Here is a 16429-nt window from a genome sequence, read left to right as displayed (position 1 = left end):
GTACTTGCATGATGCTTCGGTAACATAGCTAGTTACCTTCATCAGGTGCGATCTGAGACTACTCCTCGAGTGGACCTGGTCCAGTATTTGTGACTGTGGCCTTCTCCCTCACCAGTCGCTCCCTCTGCGGTCCGCGCCCGCTCGCTGCTATCTTCTGGAGCATTGCCGTTCCGTTTTCCGAGCGCTGCAGGCCTGGGTGTTCTCTTTGCTGTCCGCGCTCGCCAGGCACGCTACTCGGTGTTCCATCTTCGATCTTGTGCGTTTGGAATCCTGCCTGTGGTACTAGGTATTCCCCCTGTGGTACTCCCCCGCTCACTGTGATCTGCTGGAGCGTTGCCATTCCATTTTCGGTCCGCTGCGGTTCTAGATGTTCCCTCTGCAGTCCGCACCTGTGAAGCCTGAACCTGGGCGTTCCATCTTCGGTCTGGTGCGCCTGGATCTCTGTATGGTGATCGTTCACCATGTCCGCGTCTTGAGTTCTTCTATTTGTGGAGTGCTGAAGCTGTCCCTGTTGCTTCTTCAACAATTCCAGAGCAGGATACCAGGCTCTACTTAGCCGGTACCCCGTGTCACGGTCCATGGGATTATCGTTCACTTTTATCTCTATTGACTCCCTTGTAACACAGTCCCAAAATCTGGACGTCTGTGCTAAAACTTGGAATCTTCATAATTCATGCCATGATCTAGCTCTAGACAGTGTTCAGCAATGGCTGATTTTGTTGCCTGGCTTAATCGGGTGTGCCTCTTGTGTTCCTTCCACCTGTCATCTACTGTTCTTGTCGTCCGGCCAATGTAGAACATGCCACATTGGCAAGGTATATTATAAATCACTGCTTTCCGTAAATCCAGGTCATCCATAAAATTTCCCACCAGTCCCCCAATCTTGCTGGATGGACAGAAAACACCCTTGATATTGTGTTTACAGAGGATCCAACTAATTCTGGGAGAAATAGAACCAACATAGGGCAAATACGCCACCCCACCTCCTTTGCTTCATCTTTCTCTGCTTCTAGATCTCGTGGAGTCGTGGCTGGTCGGAGTGCCATCTCAATTTGTTTCGGTTTATATCCATTTTTGCAGAACACTGTTTTGAGATGCTCTATTTCTGTCGGTAGACTTTCTTGGTCTGACAGGGCATGTGCACTGTGGACCAATGTCTTGACAACATTATTCTTCTGTGCAGGATGGTGACAGCTGCTGGCCTGCAGATATAAATTAGTGTGCGTGTGTTTTCGATACGTACTGTGGCTAATTGATTCACCTGCTTTCCTTTTTACTAGTACATCCAGAAACGGCAGTTGGCCATTCTTCTCCAGTTCTATGGTGAACTTGATATTCGGGTGGCACAGGTTAAGATGTTCCAGAAACTCATTGAGCCTGTCCTTCCCATGAGGCCATATCACGAAAGTTTCATCCACATACCTGAAGAAGCATGTGGGTTTATATCTGGCTGTCTCTAATGCCCTCTCCTCAAATCTCTCCATGAACATGTTGGCAACCACAGGAGGCAGTGGGCTACTCATAGCTACACCTTCACTTTGCTCGTAATATTGGTTCCCATACATGAAATACGTGGATATCAGTGTATGCCTGAACAGGTCCAGCAGAGCACCGTAAATTTTTTCTCTAATCAGTTCTAGTGAGTATCTCAGTAGGACCCTAGTGAATAATGATACCACATTAAAATTAACCATGATGTCCGAATCTGTGCTGCGTAGTTGCTTGAGGCATTGCAGGATGTCTTGTGAATGAGCACATTTCCCCATATACGGAGACAGCAGATTTTTCATATACTTTGCTGTTGCGTACATAGGTGTCCCAATACTACTGACAGTTGGGCGTAGAGGCACGGCCTCCTTGTGTATTTTAGGCACACCATACAGTCTAGGTGCACTGGTGCTTTTGCCTGAAGTTGTCTGATGATCTTCTCAGGCATCCCTGTCTCCTTCAAGAGGGCTCTGGTCTTCTTGTCCACCTTGTCAGTGGGGTCACACTCCAAAGTTCTGTATGCTGGGTCCTCCAGAAGTCGGCTTACTTTCTCATCATAATCCACCCGCTGATAAATGACTGTAGAGTTCCATTTGTCTGCTGGCAGTACTACAATAAGAAAGCACTACAGTAAGAAAGTGCAGCAGATGGAGGAGACTCGTACTGTGACGAATCTAAGTGACACATAGTTTGATGATATAACCATAAAGGTACTCAGCAAGGGTCTCAACTTCGCAACGACCCCCAGAAATGTGCACATTTAAGGTTTTGTCAGCGCAGTAGAGCAAGTTGCAGCTACACTTACACCCAATGTGGCAGTGGAAGTCTGCTGAGAGACTTGCAGGTCACTCATCAAAGCCAGGCATCAAAAACTGAACATCACATCTGAGGAGAGGCTTCCACTGATAAAACTCGGGGAAGACAATGGTATTGTAGTTTCATGCATGCCAAACTGCTGTGTCCACTGGGGTAAGTAAGAGATGTCGGTCAAATCAAATTCAGGGTTCCTGCTTTGTGTTCAAACTGATGACCTTTAATCCGGAGATTGGCTACCAAGATGGGCCTTAACACAGCCGAATAACGCCGCCTGCGTCACTACTTTGGTTCCCTTTTGTGTGATCATCGCTCTTCAAAGAGCTGTCCAGCCCTGAAATCCTCCACTACAAAAATAGAACATTATTCAGCGCATCACAAACAAAGGAAATCCACTTGTTACCAGCACCCCATCACTGTAAAAGGAAACAAAACGTAAAAATACAAACCAATTTTGAAAATGTGGGTAGCAAACAAAATATGTGTTGAACATACAAGATTGCCAAGTGTGTTCAAATATTCTTTCATATTTTGTTGTAAGCAGAAACGTAGCTCATGAATCACCAAAAGAATAAAAGGTAACTACCTCATGTAACTAACTGAATGACAAATATAAAAAGACCATATTGTGTATTTCCATAAAAACTTGATTCTAATTCCTAATATTTATAAAGTATTTTCTGGGCAACAAAAAGTATAATTCAGTGTATTTATCAAAATGTGAGTATTGTGTTTATATTTTCCTATGTTATGTAAAACTACCAACCCAATGGCACCTTGAATGGATAGTCAAACATGATATAAACCTTGACATAGCCATTCAAGGGGTGGTGTAAATGATCAATTTTGTATGGACTCATTTCACAGAGAATATTTTATGTAGCTTTGGCAGATTTTCAGCCATAATTCTTCCTGTAAGACAAATACATTCAAGTTCTTCAGACTCATCTTTCTTTCTTCAGATGTTTAAGATGAAAGAAATAATTAAAATAGTATTCATATATTGTGAGTTGTTGTTGTTAAGACACACCTCTCCTGTATCATGGATTACATATGTACATCTACATCTACATCTACATCCATACTCCGCAAGCCACCTGACGGTGTGTGGCGGAGGGTACCCTGAGTACCTCTATCGGTTCTCCCTTGTATTCCAGTCTCGTACTGTATGTGGAAAGAAGGATTGTCGGTATGCTTCTGTGTGGGCTCTAATCTCTCTGATTTTATCCTCATGGTCTCTTCGCGAGATATACGTAGGAGGGAGCAATATACTGCTTGACTCTTCGGTGAAGGTATGTTCTCGAAACTTTAACAAAAGCCCGTACCGAGCTACTGAGCGTCTCTCCTGCAGAGTCTTCCACTGGAGTTTATCTATCATCTCCGTAACGCTTTCGCAATTACTAAATGATCCTGTAACGAAGCGCGCTGCTCTCCGTTGGATCTTCTCTATCTCTTCTATCAACCCTAACTGGTGCGGATCCCACACTGCTGAGCAGTATTCAAGCATTGGGCGAACAAGCGTACTGTAACCAACTTCCTTTGTTGTCGGATTGCATTTCCTTAAGATTCTTCCAATGAATCTCAGTCTGGCATCTGCTTTACCGACGATCAACTTTATATGATCATTCCATTTTAAATCACTCCTAATGAGTACTCCCAGATAATTTATGGAATTAACTACTTCCAGTTGCTGACCTGCTATTTTGTAGCTAAATGATAAGGGACCTATCTTTCTATGTATTCGCATCACATTACACTTGTCTACATTGAGATTCAATTGCCATTCCGTGCACCATGCGTCAATTCGCTGCAGATCCTCCTGCATTTCAGTACAATTTTCCATTGTTGCAACCTCTCGATACACCACAGCATCATCTGCAAAAAGCCTCAGTGAACTTCCGATATCATCCACCAGGTCATTTATGTATATTGTGAATAGCAACGGTCCTATGACACTCCCCTGCGGCACAACTGAAATCACTCTTACTTCAGAAGACTTCTCTCCATTGAGAATGACAATGGACTTAATGCTTCAATCGTTTATTATCGCTGTGAAGCATAAGTTCAGTGAAGTGATGATGACACATCATTTCGGTATAATTAGGTGGATCATTACTTTACTCAATTTAGAACCTGCAGTCTCATTTGTTCTTAAAATAAGGTTCAAAGATTGCAGCACCTTTCATCATATTGTATTGAAGTATTACACAGTCGCACATCACTTGACTTATTGCTGTCCAGTACCATATGCACCTGCTTATAATTCCTGGAACACAAAGTGTAACAAGAAAAAGCGCATAACCGGCTGTGGGGGGCGGAGTTTTTTGCAAACAAATATCCCAGTTTTCTAGAAAATCCTTTGTCAGTCATTTTTGCTCCCAAAGCAGCTCATGTAATATGTTCCATAGTAATCAAGCTCACAATTAATCTTGTCTTTTTAACTTACGTGGACTACAGAATACTTTAAAGCTCATAGGCGGTGTCTAATAACCCAAAATTGAAGTAAATTTAGGTTTTCTAATACGTTTTTAGGGCATGCCCCAATAAAGAATTTTATAGTTCATTTCATTGCGTTTTAGTTCATAGGATAGGATGTGGAGTATATCTGGCTGGGATTCCCACCACACATAAGGCCAACAGCTGTTCTTAGTCTCAGGCATGATGCTCTCATAAATTATGCAAGTATTTTATCCTGTGACTTCTGTTACAATTTATGTTGACAATAGCCTCTACCTGTAGGTATTTACTAGTTTGAATTCTTCCTGAAGTACGCTGAATGTAATCTGATTTTTCCTCTTTTTCCTCTTCATTTTATCTCTAATTCAAGAACTAGGCGATATTTATACAAATCTGCTTTGTTTATGTTTCAAGTCAGTATGTTGGCAATATGTGTTTGGTAATTTTTCTCTTTTCAGTTACAGGGAAATGATCTGATGCAATAGTATCCTGCAGAGCTGACCTTGCTGTGATTCATACAGGGAGAAGTTAATGTTATATCCACTGCAGTTGGTCTCATCCACAGTCCTTTGTTTAATGGTACTGATCCATCATTGTACATAATCATGTAACAAACATTAATGCAAGACAGTCTGTACACATGTACATTATTATTTATATTACACCCCAATGCTGTGTGGCGGACACTGGAGTCCCCACAGATTAGGAAGATTTTTGGTATGTGTTGCAACAGTGTGTGTATGTGTTGTTCGAAATTCCTACAGTTTGGGGACGACAAACAGATGCAAGGGAGAAACTGCATTTGTTAGTATTTGCTTCTAATGTTATTGCTCGAAAGTTAAGGTTAGTTACTGGTGTGGTAAATAGTTTATAGTCGAGTTTTATACTAATCAATAGACTACTCCAATTTTTCCATCCTCTCTATCTGATCTTATTACTGGTACTTGATATCCTCAACATCCAATAGTCATGTTTGGTTTAACCTAGATTTCACTTACAACAGAAACAGAATAGTCATTAGTATTCAGTTCATGCATGAACGACTCTCTATTAGCATATAAGGCTCTGGCATTCCACCAGAGAACTATAATATCCATCATTCTGTTCATATGAGTGGAATGTAAGTATAGACTATTTCTGTCCCAATGGATATTTATTTTTGATACTATACAAGCAACCATATTGTAGATATTAGCTTGATCCAAACTCCCTTTTTAATGAGGTAAGCTGTGTTATTAGATTTGTTATTCCAGTACCAGATTTTCGATTATTGCCATGTTCCTATCCTTTCCTCTTGGTATAATTGCCTGTTGTGGTTTAGGAGTATGTGGTCTTGGCGCATATGGATTCTCTTTAATAGGATATATCGGTAACTTTATATTTGCAAAACGAGGAACTAAAATAGGCACAGTCTTTATTTGTTTTGCCCAACTGTTGTGAACAGTTATTGTGAAACTGTTCTGAATAGTTTTTATTGGTAAGAGGGTGGAGGGAACTTTTTCTCCCATTTCGATTTTCTCCTACCATTGCTCCCTACCTCAGCAGAATAAGGTCTTGGGCTTATATATTCCTCAGCTCCCTTAAAGGACATATTGTATGTAGCAGACACTTTCTTGTTGTTTTAGATGATTTGGGCAAGACTTATTTTTTTATGTATGGTTCCCTTCACAGTGGACATAGCACGTTATTTCACTTGTGCACTGAGTTGTCTTATGGTTACCTCCACATTGATTGCAATGAGTCTGTGACTGGCGTTGGTTTTAAAGATGGATATATTGAAGGCAATTAAAACACTGCCTCACTATGGGTATGTATGGTCTAAAATTGCACTTTGTGGCATATATTTTCACATATACTGGTACGAACTGTGATGCAATGTGACCACACACATCTGCTGGAGTAAGTAGTTCATTGTTTCGAAATTACTTATTCTCTTGATCATCTTGCATACGTGGGTGCCTGTAATTACAGATTGAATAACGTCTTTCAGTAGTAACTCTGTTAATTCAGGATCTACAAACACCCTGCTGATGTTTTCTGTTGTTTGTTACGTATGCTACCTTCTGTTTATGTAGCAAGTTGTCCTCCAAAACCTTGTTTGCAGCCTCCCTTGTTGATAAATCAATACGAATTACGTTTTTCCCCACTACCTTGAGAAATGTTATTTTCTGCTTGTACTCATAATCTGAGGTAAATAATTTTTTCACCTGCATGGGGTGGTATTTACCTACATTATCAGTAAGACCCTCAACAAATTCATAAAACAGGCCTATTGCATCAGTGTGATATTTTTGATTTTTGTTTTGGTCATATATCAGCTGTACATTTGTTTGTGAAGGATTTTTCCTTGGTATTCCACTCTTCTCTTGTGTATGTTGTGTGTTAATGAGTTACCACCCAGTGTCATGTCAGACATACATCTACATCTATACTCTGTAAACAACTGTGAAGTGCATGCAGAGTGTATGTCCCATTGTACCTGTTATTAGAGTTTCTTCCTGTTCCGTTAACATATAGAGCACAGGAGGAGTGATTGTTTGACTGCCTCTGGGTGTTCAGTAATTATTCTAATCTTATCCTAACGATCTCTACGTGAGTATGTTCCTAGCGTATTCATTTAAAGTTGGTTCTTGAAATTTGTTAATAGACTTTCTTGGGATAGTTTACATCTATCTTCAACAGTCCTGCAGTTCAGTTCCTTCAACATCTCTGTGACACTCGCCCATGGATTAAATGAACCTGTGACCATTCATGCAGTCCCTCTCTGTACACGTCCAATATCTCCTGTTGTTCCCATTTGGTGTGGGTCTCACACACTTGAGCTATATTCTAGAGCTGGTTGCACGAGTGATTTGTAAGCAATCTTCTTTATACACTAGTTGTACTTCCCCAGTATTCTACCAATAAATTGAAGTCCACCACTTGCTTTACCTGCAACTGAACCTATGTGATCATCCCTTTTCATATCCCTGTAATGTGTTACATGCAAGTATTTGTAGACGTTGACCAACTCCATCTATGACTGTTTAACATTATAGTCTTAGGATACTACGTTTTTTCGTTTTCTGAATTGCAAATTTTTTACATTTCTGAACGTTTAGAGCTAGATGCCAATTTCTGCCCCATGTTGAAATCTTATCAAGATCTGACTGAATATTTATGCAGCTTCTTTCAGATAATACTTCATTATAGATACCTGTATCATATGTAAAAAGCCTGATTTTACTATCAGTATTGTCTGTAAGGTCATTAATATACCATATGAACAGCAAGGGTCCCAACACATTTCCCTGGGCCATGCTCAAAGTTACATCTACATCTGATGATGACCCTCTGTCCAAGATAACATGCTGCGTCCTTCCTACAAAAGAAGTCCTCAATCCAGTCACAATTCACTTGACATCCAATACGATCGTTCTTTTGACAATAGGCTTAGGTGTGGTCCTGTGTCTAATGCTTTTCGGAAATCAAGAAATACTCATCTACCTGCTTATCTTGATCCAAAGCTTTCAGTGTGTCATGTGAGAAAAGTCCAAGTTGGGTTCACATGATCGATGTTATCGAAATCTATGCTGGGGGGCATAGAGAAAGTTCAAGATACCTCATGATGTTCGAGCTCGAAATATTTTCTAAGATTCTACAACAGATCGACGTCAAGGATACTGGATGGTAGTTTTGTGGATCACTTCTACTACCCTTCTTGTAAAACAGTGTGACCCTTGCTTTTCTCCAAGAATATGGCACGGTTTTTCGTTGGAGCGATCTATGATAGATTATAGCATGAAGAGGGGCTAAGTAAGCCGCAAGTTCAATATAGAATAGGGAATCAATCCGGACCTAAAGCTTTTTCAATTTTTGAACGATCTCAGTTGTCTCTCAACATCACTGACACTAATGCTTATTTCATTCATCTTTTCAGTGGTGCAAGGATTAAATTGGAGCAATTCTCCTGGGTTCTCCTTTGTAAAGGAACATTTGAAAACAGAGTTAAGTATTTCAGATTTTGCTTTGCTGCCCTCCACTTCAGTTCCTGTCTTATGTGCTATGGAGTGGACACTAACTATGTTGCCAACAATAGTTTTTACCCATGTCTAGAATTTCTTTGGGTTCTGTAAAAGATCACTTCACAATATTCTGCTATGGTTGTCATTGAAGGCTTCACAAATTGCTCTCTTGACAACCAAATGCGTTTCATTCAGCATCTCTCCATCTACAGCCCAGTGTTTTGTTTTACATCTATTATGCAGCAGTTTCAGTTACCTTAGAAGTTTCTTTTTCAGTGGCTATACAGAATTTAAACTTGAGTTCCTCTACATGCTCCTGATCTTTGCTCATAGTTCCAAGTTTCTCACTGAGATATAACACTACTGATTTTTTCTCTAATTTACTGAAAATATATATCTTTCTGTCTCTCAACATCACTAACACTAGTACTTATTTCATTCATCTTTTCAGTGGTGCAAGGATTAAATTGGAGCAATTCTCCTGGGTTCTCCTTTGTAAAGGAAGATTTCTTTGGTAATCATTGTTGCCACAACTGCATCATGGTCACTGACATCAGTTTCGTAGTAGACGTTCTCAAGGACGTCAGGTCTATTTTTTGTCATTAGATCCATTATATTCCGATCCTGCATGGTGTTCCTAACTATCTGTTCTAGGCAGTTTACAGAGAAGGCAGTTAGATAAGTTTCAAAAGATGTCTTATCACGCCCACCACTAACCAAACTGTAAGTTTCCCAATTAACCGTTGGATGAAAAAGTCTTCATCGATGATTACAGTATGATTGGAGAACTTACATAGAAGTGAACTGAAAAGTTTTCGGTTACATAGGAAGATGAGTTTGGTTGGCGATAAAAGGATCCAATAATCATTTTATGTCCAACCCTGAGCCTGAGGCTTCCCAAGCAACCTCATGTGCACTTAAATTTCTCCCTCGAAAGATTTAAGTTTCTTGTTTACTGCGACAAATACACCACCTCCATTTCCCATTTGCCTGTCCTTTCGACATATACTTAAATTTTCCCCAAAAATCTCACTGCTGTCAATTTCAGGTTACAACCAGCTTCCTGTACCTAGTATAATGTGAGCTTTGCTGCTTTTTATGAGCGCTGCAGACTCCAGCACTTTGTTTGCGAATGCTTTGGCAATTTACCATTAGGATTTTAATACTCTTACCTGTGGGAGGCATTTATTTCGATCCTACACTGATACTTCTGTGTTTCCTACGACCATAGTTATTTGCATTGGATGGACAGTCGCCTAATCTAAAGAAACCCTGAATGCACTCCACACACAGTCATCTGTGTGCACCCCCACACAGTCAACTACATGAGTAGCAGCCACTGATGTGTAGTGCACTACTGACCTTTTTAGGCGAATCCTACAGTTCTGTTGAGTGTTGTCGAATTTGTTACCTCCTTTGTTATTTGTTGCCGATGTTGTTGAATGACGACTGCTCGTCTCTTCTCTTTTATTCATTTCTTACGCTCCAATGTGCGTTTTGGTGCATAGCTCGTCGGTTTCGCGATATCCATGCTCATTCCCAGGAGAGCTTTCGTTCCCTGTAATTCTCGATTGTATAACTGCACAACAAGAGGGGATGGCCTCCTCTCTCCCCGGATGGGCCAGTGTCCATATTTATTGTACCACTATTTGTTCTGATTATGCAGGGTCTTCGTCCTGCTTTATTTATTTAAGACACTCGACTTGTTTGTTTCAATAACTTTTCCTGTTTGTTACGCAAAAGAAAAAGACTGGGAAATTAGTGTTTTCAATTCAGTTTACTTGGTTGTGAACCAAAGATACAGAACCCTCCCGTAGCAGGAGGAGACAGACAGCAAATCACTTTCGAAAAAAAAATGCCAAGTCGACTTGGAGAAATTCTTACATTCGTAACTAGCGTGGCAAGTTCCTCCAAGGAAGTTAATTGCTGCAAGGACTTGCCAACGTAAACCCAGCTTTAACCATGGAGGTACAAATTCTACCTCCATTGCTTAAACTTTGTTCCGTTTCTTTTCTAGTATCTTTGACACACGCTTGGTTCGTAAACAAAACGGTGTGTGTGCTGCGAATGGATTTTTGCGGTGTTTTGTGGACTTGTGACGTAGTGATATTGTTGTTATTGTTAAATGTAGCTTTATTACATTAATTGTGACAGTCAGAATAAAATCATCAAGATGGAAGTGAAAAGGAAAGCTGAAGACATGGCATTGGTGCCAGATTCAAAACGATCTAAAAGTGAACTGGTGTCGAGTAAAGGTACCAGCATGGTACCAAGTGACATTCCGAGAACATCGAGTTTGTTTGCGCCTATTATGTTGCTGGAGGGACATCAGGGAGAAATTTTCTCGGTAGAGTTTCATCCGGAGGGCCAATATCTGGCTTCTGCTGGCTTTGACCGGCAGATCTTTTTATGGAAAGTTTATGGAGAATGTGAGAATATTTCTCTTATGGCTGGACACACAGGCGCAATAATGGAGGTCCACTTTTCTACAGATGGAAATACACTTTATACTGCAAGTACAGATTGTACAGTGGGAGTTTGGGACATTGAAAGTGGCGTTCGGACAAAGAAACTCAAAGGTCATTCTACGTTTGTAAATTCGTGCCATTCTGCAAGGCGTGGACCAGCTTTGGTTTGTAGCGGTTCCGACGATTGCACTGTAAAAGTATGGGATCCGCGAAAACGTGGTCAGTGTACAACACTCACAAACCAATATCAGATAACAGCAGTTACATTCAGTGATACAGCAGAACAAGTTCTGTGCACCGGGCTAGACAATGACATCAAAGTCTGGGATTTGAGGAAGAACTCAGTGCTGTATAAACTCAAAGGGCACACAGATACTGTCACTGGTCTGTCACTCTCACCTGACGGCTCCTATGTTTTATCGAATTCAATGGATAATACAGTTCGCATATGGGATGTACGTCCTTTTGCTCCCCAAGAACGCTGTGTGAAAATTTTATCGGGGCACCAACATAATTTTGAAAAGAATCTTCTGCGCTGTGCTTGGTCCCCAGATGGATCAAAAGTGTCTGCCGGCTCAGCTGATCGTTATGTTTATATATGGGATACAACATCGAGAAGAATTTTGTATAAACTTCCAGGACATAATGGCAGTGTAAACGACGTAGATTTTCATCCCAAAGAACCTATAATTCTTTCTGGCGCAAGTGATAAAATGATATATCTGGGAGAAATCGAATGAATGGTATTACTTATGTGCTAGACATTTTTCTTTTTAATACTAGAAAAGCTCTGTTATTGTCCAACTGTCTCAATATAATTTTCCTTATATGAAGTACAAGTTCACCAATGGTGCACTCAAGCTGGCCCAGATAGTTTATTACTATTGTAAATATTATTAGGACTCAAGATTGAAGATTACTTGGTGGACTAGTGTTTAGTTGTGTAATGAAGTGCTCTACAATATATGTTGAGCAATCCACTGACTTTCATGGACGGTGCAAAGGTCTGTGTGTGTGACAAGTGTGAATCTGTCTAATATTGATATGAAACAGAGTAATAAAAATGTTTCATTAGCTAGCCTCAGATTTTAATATATTTGCCTTGTTATACATCCTTGTGAATTCCTAAGGATAACAGAACAATAAATTGTTTACTCTTCTTTCAAATGCAAACATTTGTATCATTAAAAATAGTGTAAAGTGCGGGGGAGGGGGGAAGAGTTTTTTCTATTATGACATAGGGCATATGGAGTTCTCTTCTGATTTGTATCATGAGTGAAGTGTGAAAATACTGATGCAGAGTAAAAGCTGTAACTAATATTTTTGAGGTTGGTTACATCTTATTAGAAGGGTGTGACAGTGACATAGTCACAGGCCAATACCTTGTTGGCTAGAGTGTGATAGTGCAGTCGACAGAAATCTTTGCTGTGTTGACACCTTGATGTGTAACATACTGTGAGGCCCAGGTTAAGCTGGAAAGTAATAATTTGGTTTAGAGTTGGAGAAGCCATTGGATGTGAAATAAAGTTTGTGGTAACAGATTGGTCTGTGGTGTATTATGATGTCTGAACAACTTGTTATACCTCTACATTAAAAGTTGGATAATGTTTGCACAAATCTTGACATTTTATCAATATGTGAGTTTTTATAACAATGTAGCATTTAGGTAACTGGATCATTTGCAGGTAAATCCAGTATATCAACTAATAATCTTTGCAATGTCATTAATGTATGACAATTAGCTATAATGATCATTGCATGTCCCAGGGAGACACTTTGTGGGTTTACTTGATTCCATCCATACCAGATGTGGTGTAGTCAGTGTGATGATATTTGTGTGCAGAGAGATAACAGAAGACTTATAATATATATTTTGCATCTGTATTATTTTTTGAAACACAGGTTTTTGGTGAAAGACTGAGCTGTAATGCAGCTTAAGGTCAAGATAGATGATGACAAAGTGATAGTGAATTGACAAAGCCAACAAAAGTTGTGTCATAGGTATAACTATAATTTTTCCATGGAGTGTATTGTGTACATTGTTGCTTTCGGTTAGTGTTTTTGGTCTGCAGATGTGATGGCATTGTGGGTCTGGGCAGCTGGGTTGTTTCGGTAGCTTCAGTATTTCTCACAATAGCTGTAACTTTGCCATTTGTGGGTTACTGCTAATCCTGAATAAAATGCTGTGTTCCACCAGTCAAAACATCCTCAGTCTAGTCATGTGCTTATTTGGGTATCCCGTGGTAAGTGTTGGAGTTGTTCTGAATGAAAAATCCTATAAAAGGTTAAAAAGACTTAGTCCACTTCCGGTTACCTTCATGTTTTACTCTTATGTTGTAATTCATTTGTGAAAAGCAAGAGTTTCACATAACTGGTCGGTATTTTCTGAATCCATGATAATGATTGTTTGATTAGGTTAGATTAATAATTGTTCCATAGATAGTGAGTATGACACTTCATAACAATGTGAAACATTTCTTTATAAGACAACTTAATTCTTTCTAATAATTGTTAAATTGCTAATCTGTATGTAAAAATATATCTCTTTCGTAGAAGGAGCTATCGTTCAGAATTTCCTTCAATTTGTTTTTAAATACTGTGTTGTGATTCTGTTTGATCCTTAATAGGTTACAGAATTCTGTTGGTTAGAGGGTTACTGATATAGTAGTGTATTGGGTCAGTAAGTGGTCCAGATGGAGAGGAAAAAAATCTGTTCATATGTAGTGTGAGGAAGAACAGGTATCAAGATGGCTCCTTGATTTTATCTAAATTTTTATCATTATTTGCGATGTACATAGGTGGCTGCTGTGAAACACATCTCTTCTGCTTAAGAAGTTCTCATAGCCCTTAAAGTAAGCATCTTAGCCCATGTTTACTAAACAAAAAATTCTTGTATTGATCCATACTGCTGCCTCCTCAAAAATATGGAAAGCAAAGAGATCGCAGTAAAAGAGATTTGTTTAATAGTATTGAAGATGAACAAGTGCTGATAGCTCTTATGGTGTGCCTTTTAGAGCCCACGTTTACTGGACTTTTTTGCTTGGAATTATGGTTTCCGTCATATTCCTGAAGAAGCAGATAGATGGAAAAAGTACATTGAAGGCTTCTGTGAGGGGGAAGACTTGGCTGATGACATGAAGAAGAAGAAACAGGAGTTCACAAGAAAGGGATGGGGAAAGCACTATTAGATTCAGAATTTAAAACAGCTCCGGTAATTTTACTACCAAATAAAGCAGAAGGGATACTTAACATTCCATCGGAATTTCTAAAACTGCTGGGGGAAGTGGCAACTACATAAATGACTATTCACATTGGTGTACAGTGTGTGTGAGACTGGCATTACACCATGAGGCTTTCAATGTGGCTTTAGGAAAGATAAAGGCATCAGAGAGGCAGTACTGACACTGTACTTTATAATGGAAGCATGATTGTTGAAAAATCAGGACACAGTCACAGGATTTGTTGACCTATCAAAAGTGTTTAGCAGAGTAAAATAGTGCAAGACACTTGAAATTCTGAGAAAAATAGTGGTAAACTCTAGGGAAAGATGAATAATATACAATATGTATAAGAACCAAGACAGAACAACAAGAGTAAAAGACCAACAATGAAGAGCTCTGTTAAAAAGGGTATAAGGCAAATGAAGTTCTTCATCCCTACTTTTCAATCTATACATCGAAGAAGCAATGACTGAAATAAAAGAAAGGTTCAGGAGTGGTATTAAAATTCAAAGTGAAAGTATATCAATGTTAAGAATCACCGTTGACATTGCTATCCTCAGTGAAAGTGAAGAAGACTTACAGGATGTGTTGAATGAAATGAACAGTCCATTGAATACAGAATATGGACGGAGTGAAAAATGCAAAAGTAGTGAGAAGTAGCAGAAATGAGAACTTTGAGAAAGTTAAGATCAGAATTGTGCATCATGAAGTAGACAAAGTTGGAAGCAAAATAACCCATGATGGACCAAGCAAGGATGACATAAAAAGCTGACTAGCACAGGCCAAGACAGCGTTCCTGGCCAAGAAAAGTCTACTAATATCAAGCATAGACCTTCATTTGAGGAAGAAATCTGTGAATGTACATTTGGTGCACAGCATTGTAAGGTGTTGAAATATGGAATATGGGAAAACCAGAAGAGAATCAGAGGATTTGAGAAAGGTTGCTACAAAAGAATATTGAAAATTAGGTGGACATCGGGGAATAACCTCCATAGTACTAATAGGAGCTGTAAAGGGTGGAAATTGTTTGGGAAGACGGAGATAAAAATACATACAACAAACAAATGAGGACGTACGCTGCAAGTGCTACTCTGAGATGAAGAGGTTGGTACAGGAGAGGAATTTGTGGGTGGTTGCATCTCACCTGTCAGTAGTGGGATGACTAAAAAAAAAACACATTGCTGTTTGAGCTCTCTGATTTATTTTCTGTATTTTACCATCCGCACTGAGAAGTAAAGGCCCAGATGGTCCCTCCTTTGATAGTATGGCCAACCTTAATACCGTATTTATGTTGACAACCAATTGACCCCAATGGCACGATGGATAAAGTATTATGATATGTTGCATTTATGTCTAGTATATATGGCTTTAGGTAAGTTGTTCTCGACATAACTTCTTGCTTCAAGCTTATGTGAATGATTATCTTAGTCCTCTGGATGCAGCTATGTGCCAAACACAATGTTTTGCCCTTCCTTGTTGTTTTTCATAGTTAAGTGTAATGGAGTAGGTACTTCTGGGTAATGTAAGCCCTGTTGGACGGTAGCTTGTCAGGGTGGTCTTTCCACACTTTTCACCATGAGGGTGGGGTTTACCAGTGGAGAGCAAGAGCAAATTTAGTATTGGCCTTGTTAAAACCTTATACATTTATCAGACATGGTTATGGTACTGTAATGCTCCAGTTTCATGTACAGGGGACAGTATGGGTTTTGACCCACAGTCCTTGGTGGCAGTGTGCTGTCACAAACACAGTCACAACTGTGAACAGCTCGATGTCACGTGGAGTGGAGCATTCTTGCTGTGGCAGACAGCATTTGACTGATAAGTCAGTGCTCAGGACGAGCAAACTCTGGCCTACAACGTCTGGCTGTTGATGTCTTGTGATGGCAGTTACTTAGCGGATGGTGGCTAGTATGGTCCCAGCATGACTGCACAGTCGGGCCACAGCAGCCAGACTCAGTGGCCATGTGTGTGTGAGTTG

At 39.9% G+C, this 16429-nt stretch overlaps 1 protein-coding gene across 1 annotated transcript; it reads left to right on the top strand.

Annotated features, from left to right (window-relative positions):
- The first annotated feature begins 10691 nt into the window (after window positions 1–10691).
- Window positions 10692–12771, top strand: LOC126344704 (U5 small nuclear ribonucleoprotein 40 kDa protein). The gene has a single exon (XM_050002041.1). The coding sequence runs from the start codon at window positions 10936–10938 to the stop codon at window positions 11968–11970; it is 1035 nt and encodes a 344-aa protein (XP_049857998.1). The 5' UTR covers window positions 10692–10935; the 3' UTR covers window positions 11971–12771.
- The last annotated feature ends 3658 nt before the right edge of the window (window positions 12772–16429 follow it).

Source organism: Schistocerca gregaria, chromosome 1 (assembly GCF_023897955.1).
Source record: "Schistocerca gregaria isolate iqSchGreg1 chromosome 1, iqSchGreg1.2, whole genome shotgun sequence".
Classification (NCBI taxonomy): domain Eukaryota; kingdom Metazoa; phylum Arthropoda; class Insecta; order Orthoptera; family Acrididae; genus Schistocerca; species Schistocerca gregaria.
This window is presented reverse-complemented; position numbering and strand designations above follow the sequence as displayed.

Coding starts and splice junctions, on each gene's coding strand:
- LOC126344704 (XM_050002041.1), top strand. CDS start 10,936: ATGGAAGTGAAAAGGAAAGCTGAAGACATGGCATTGGTGCCAGATTCA.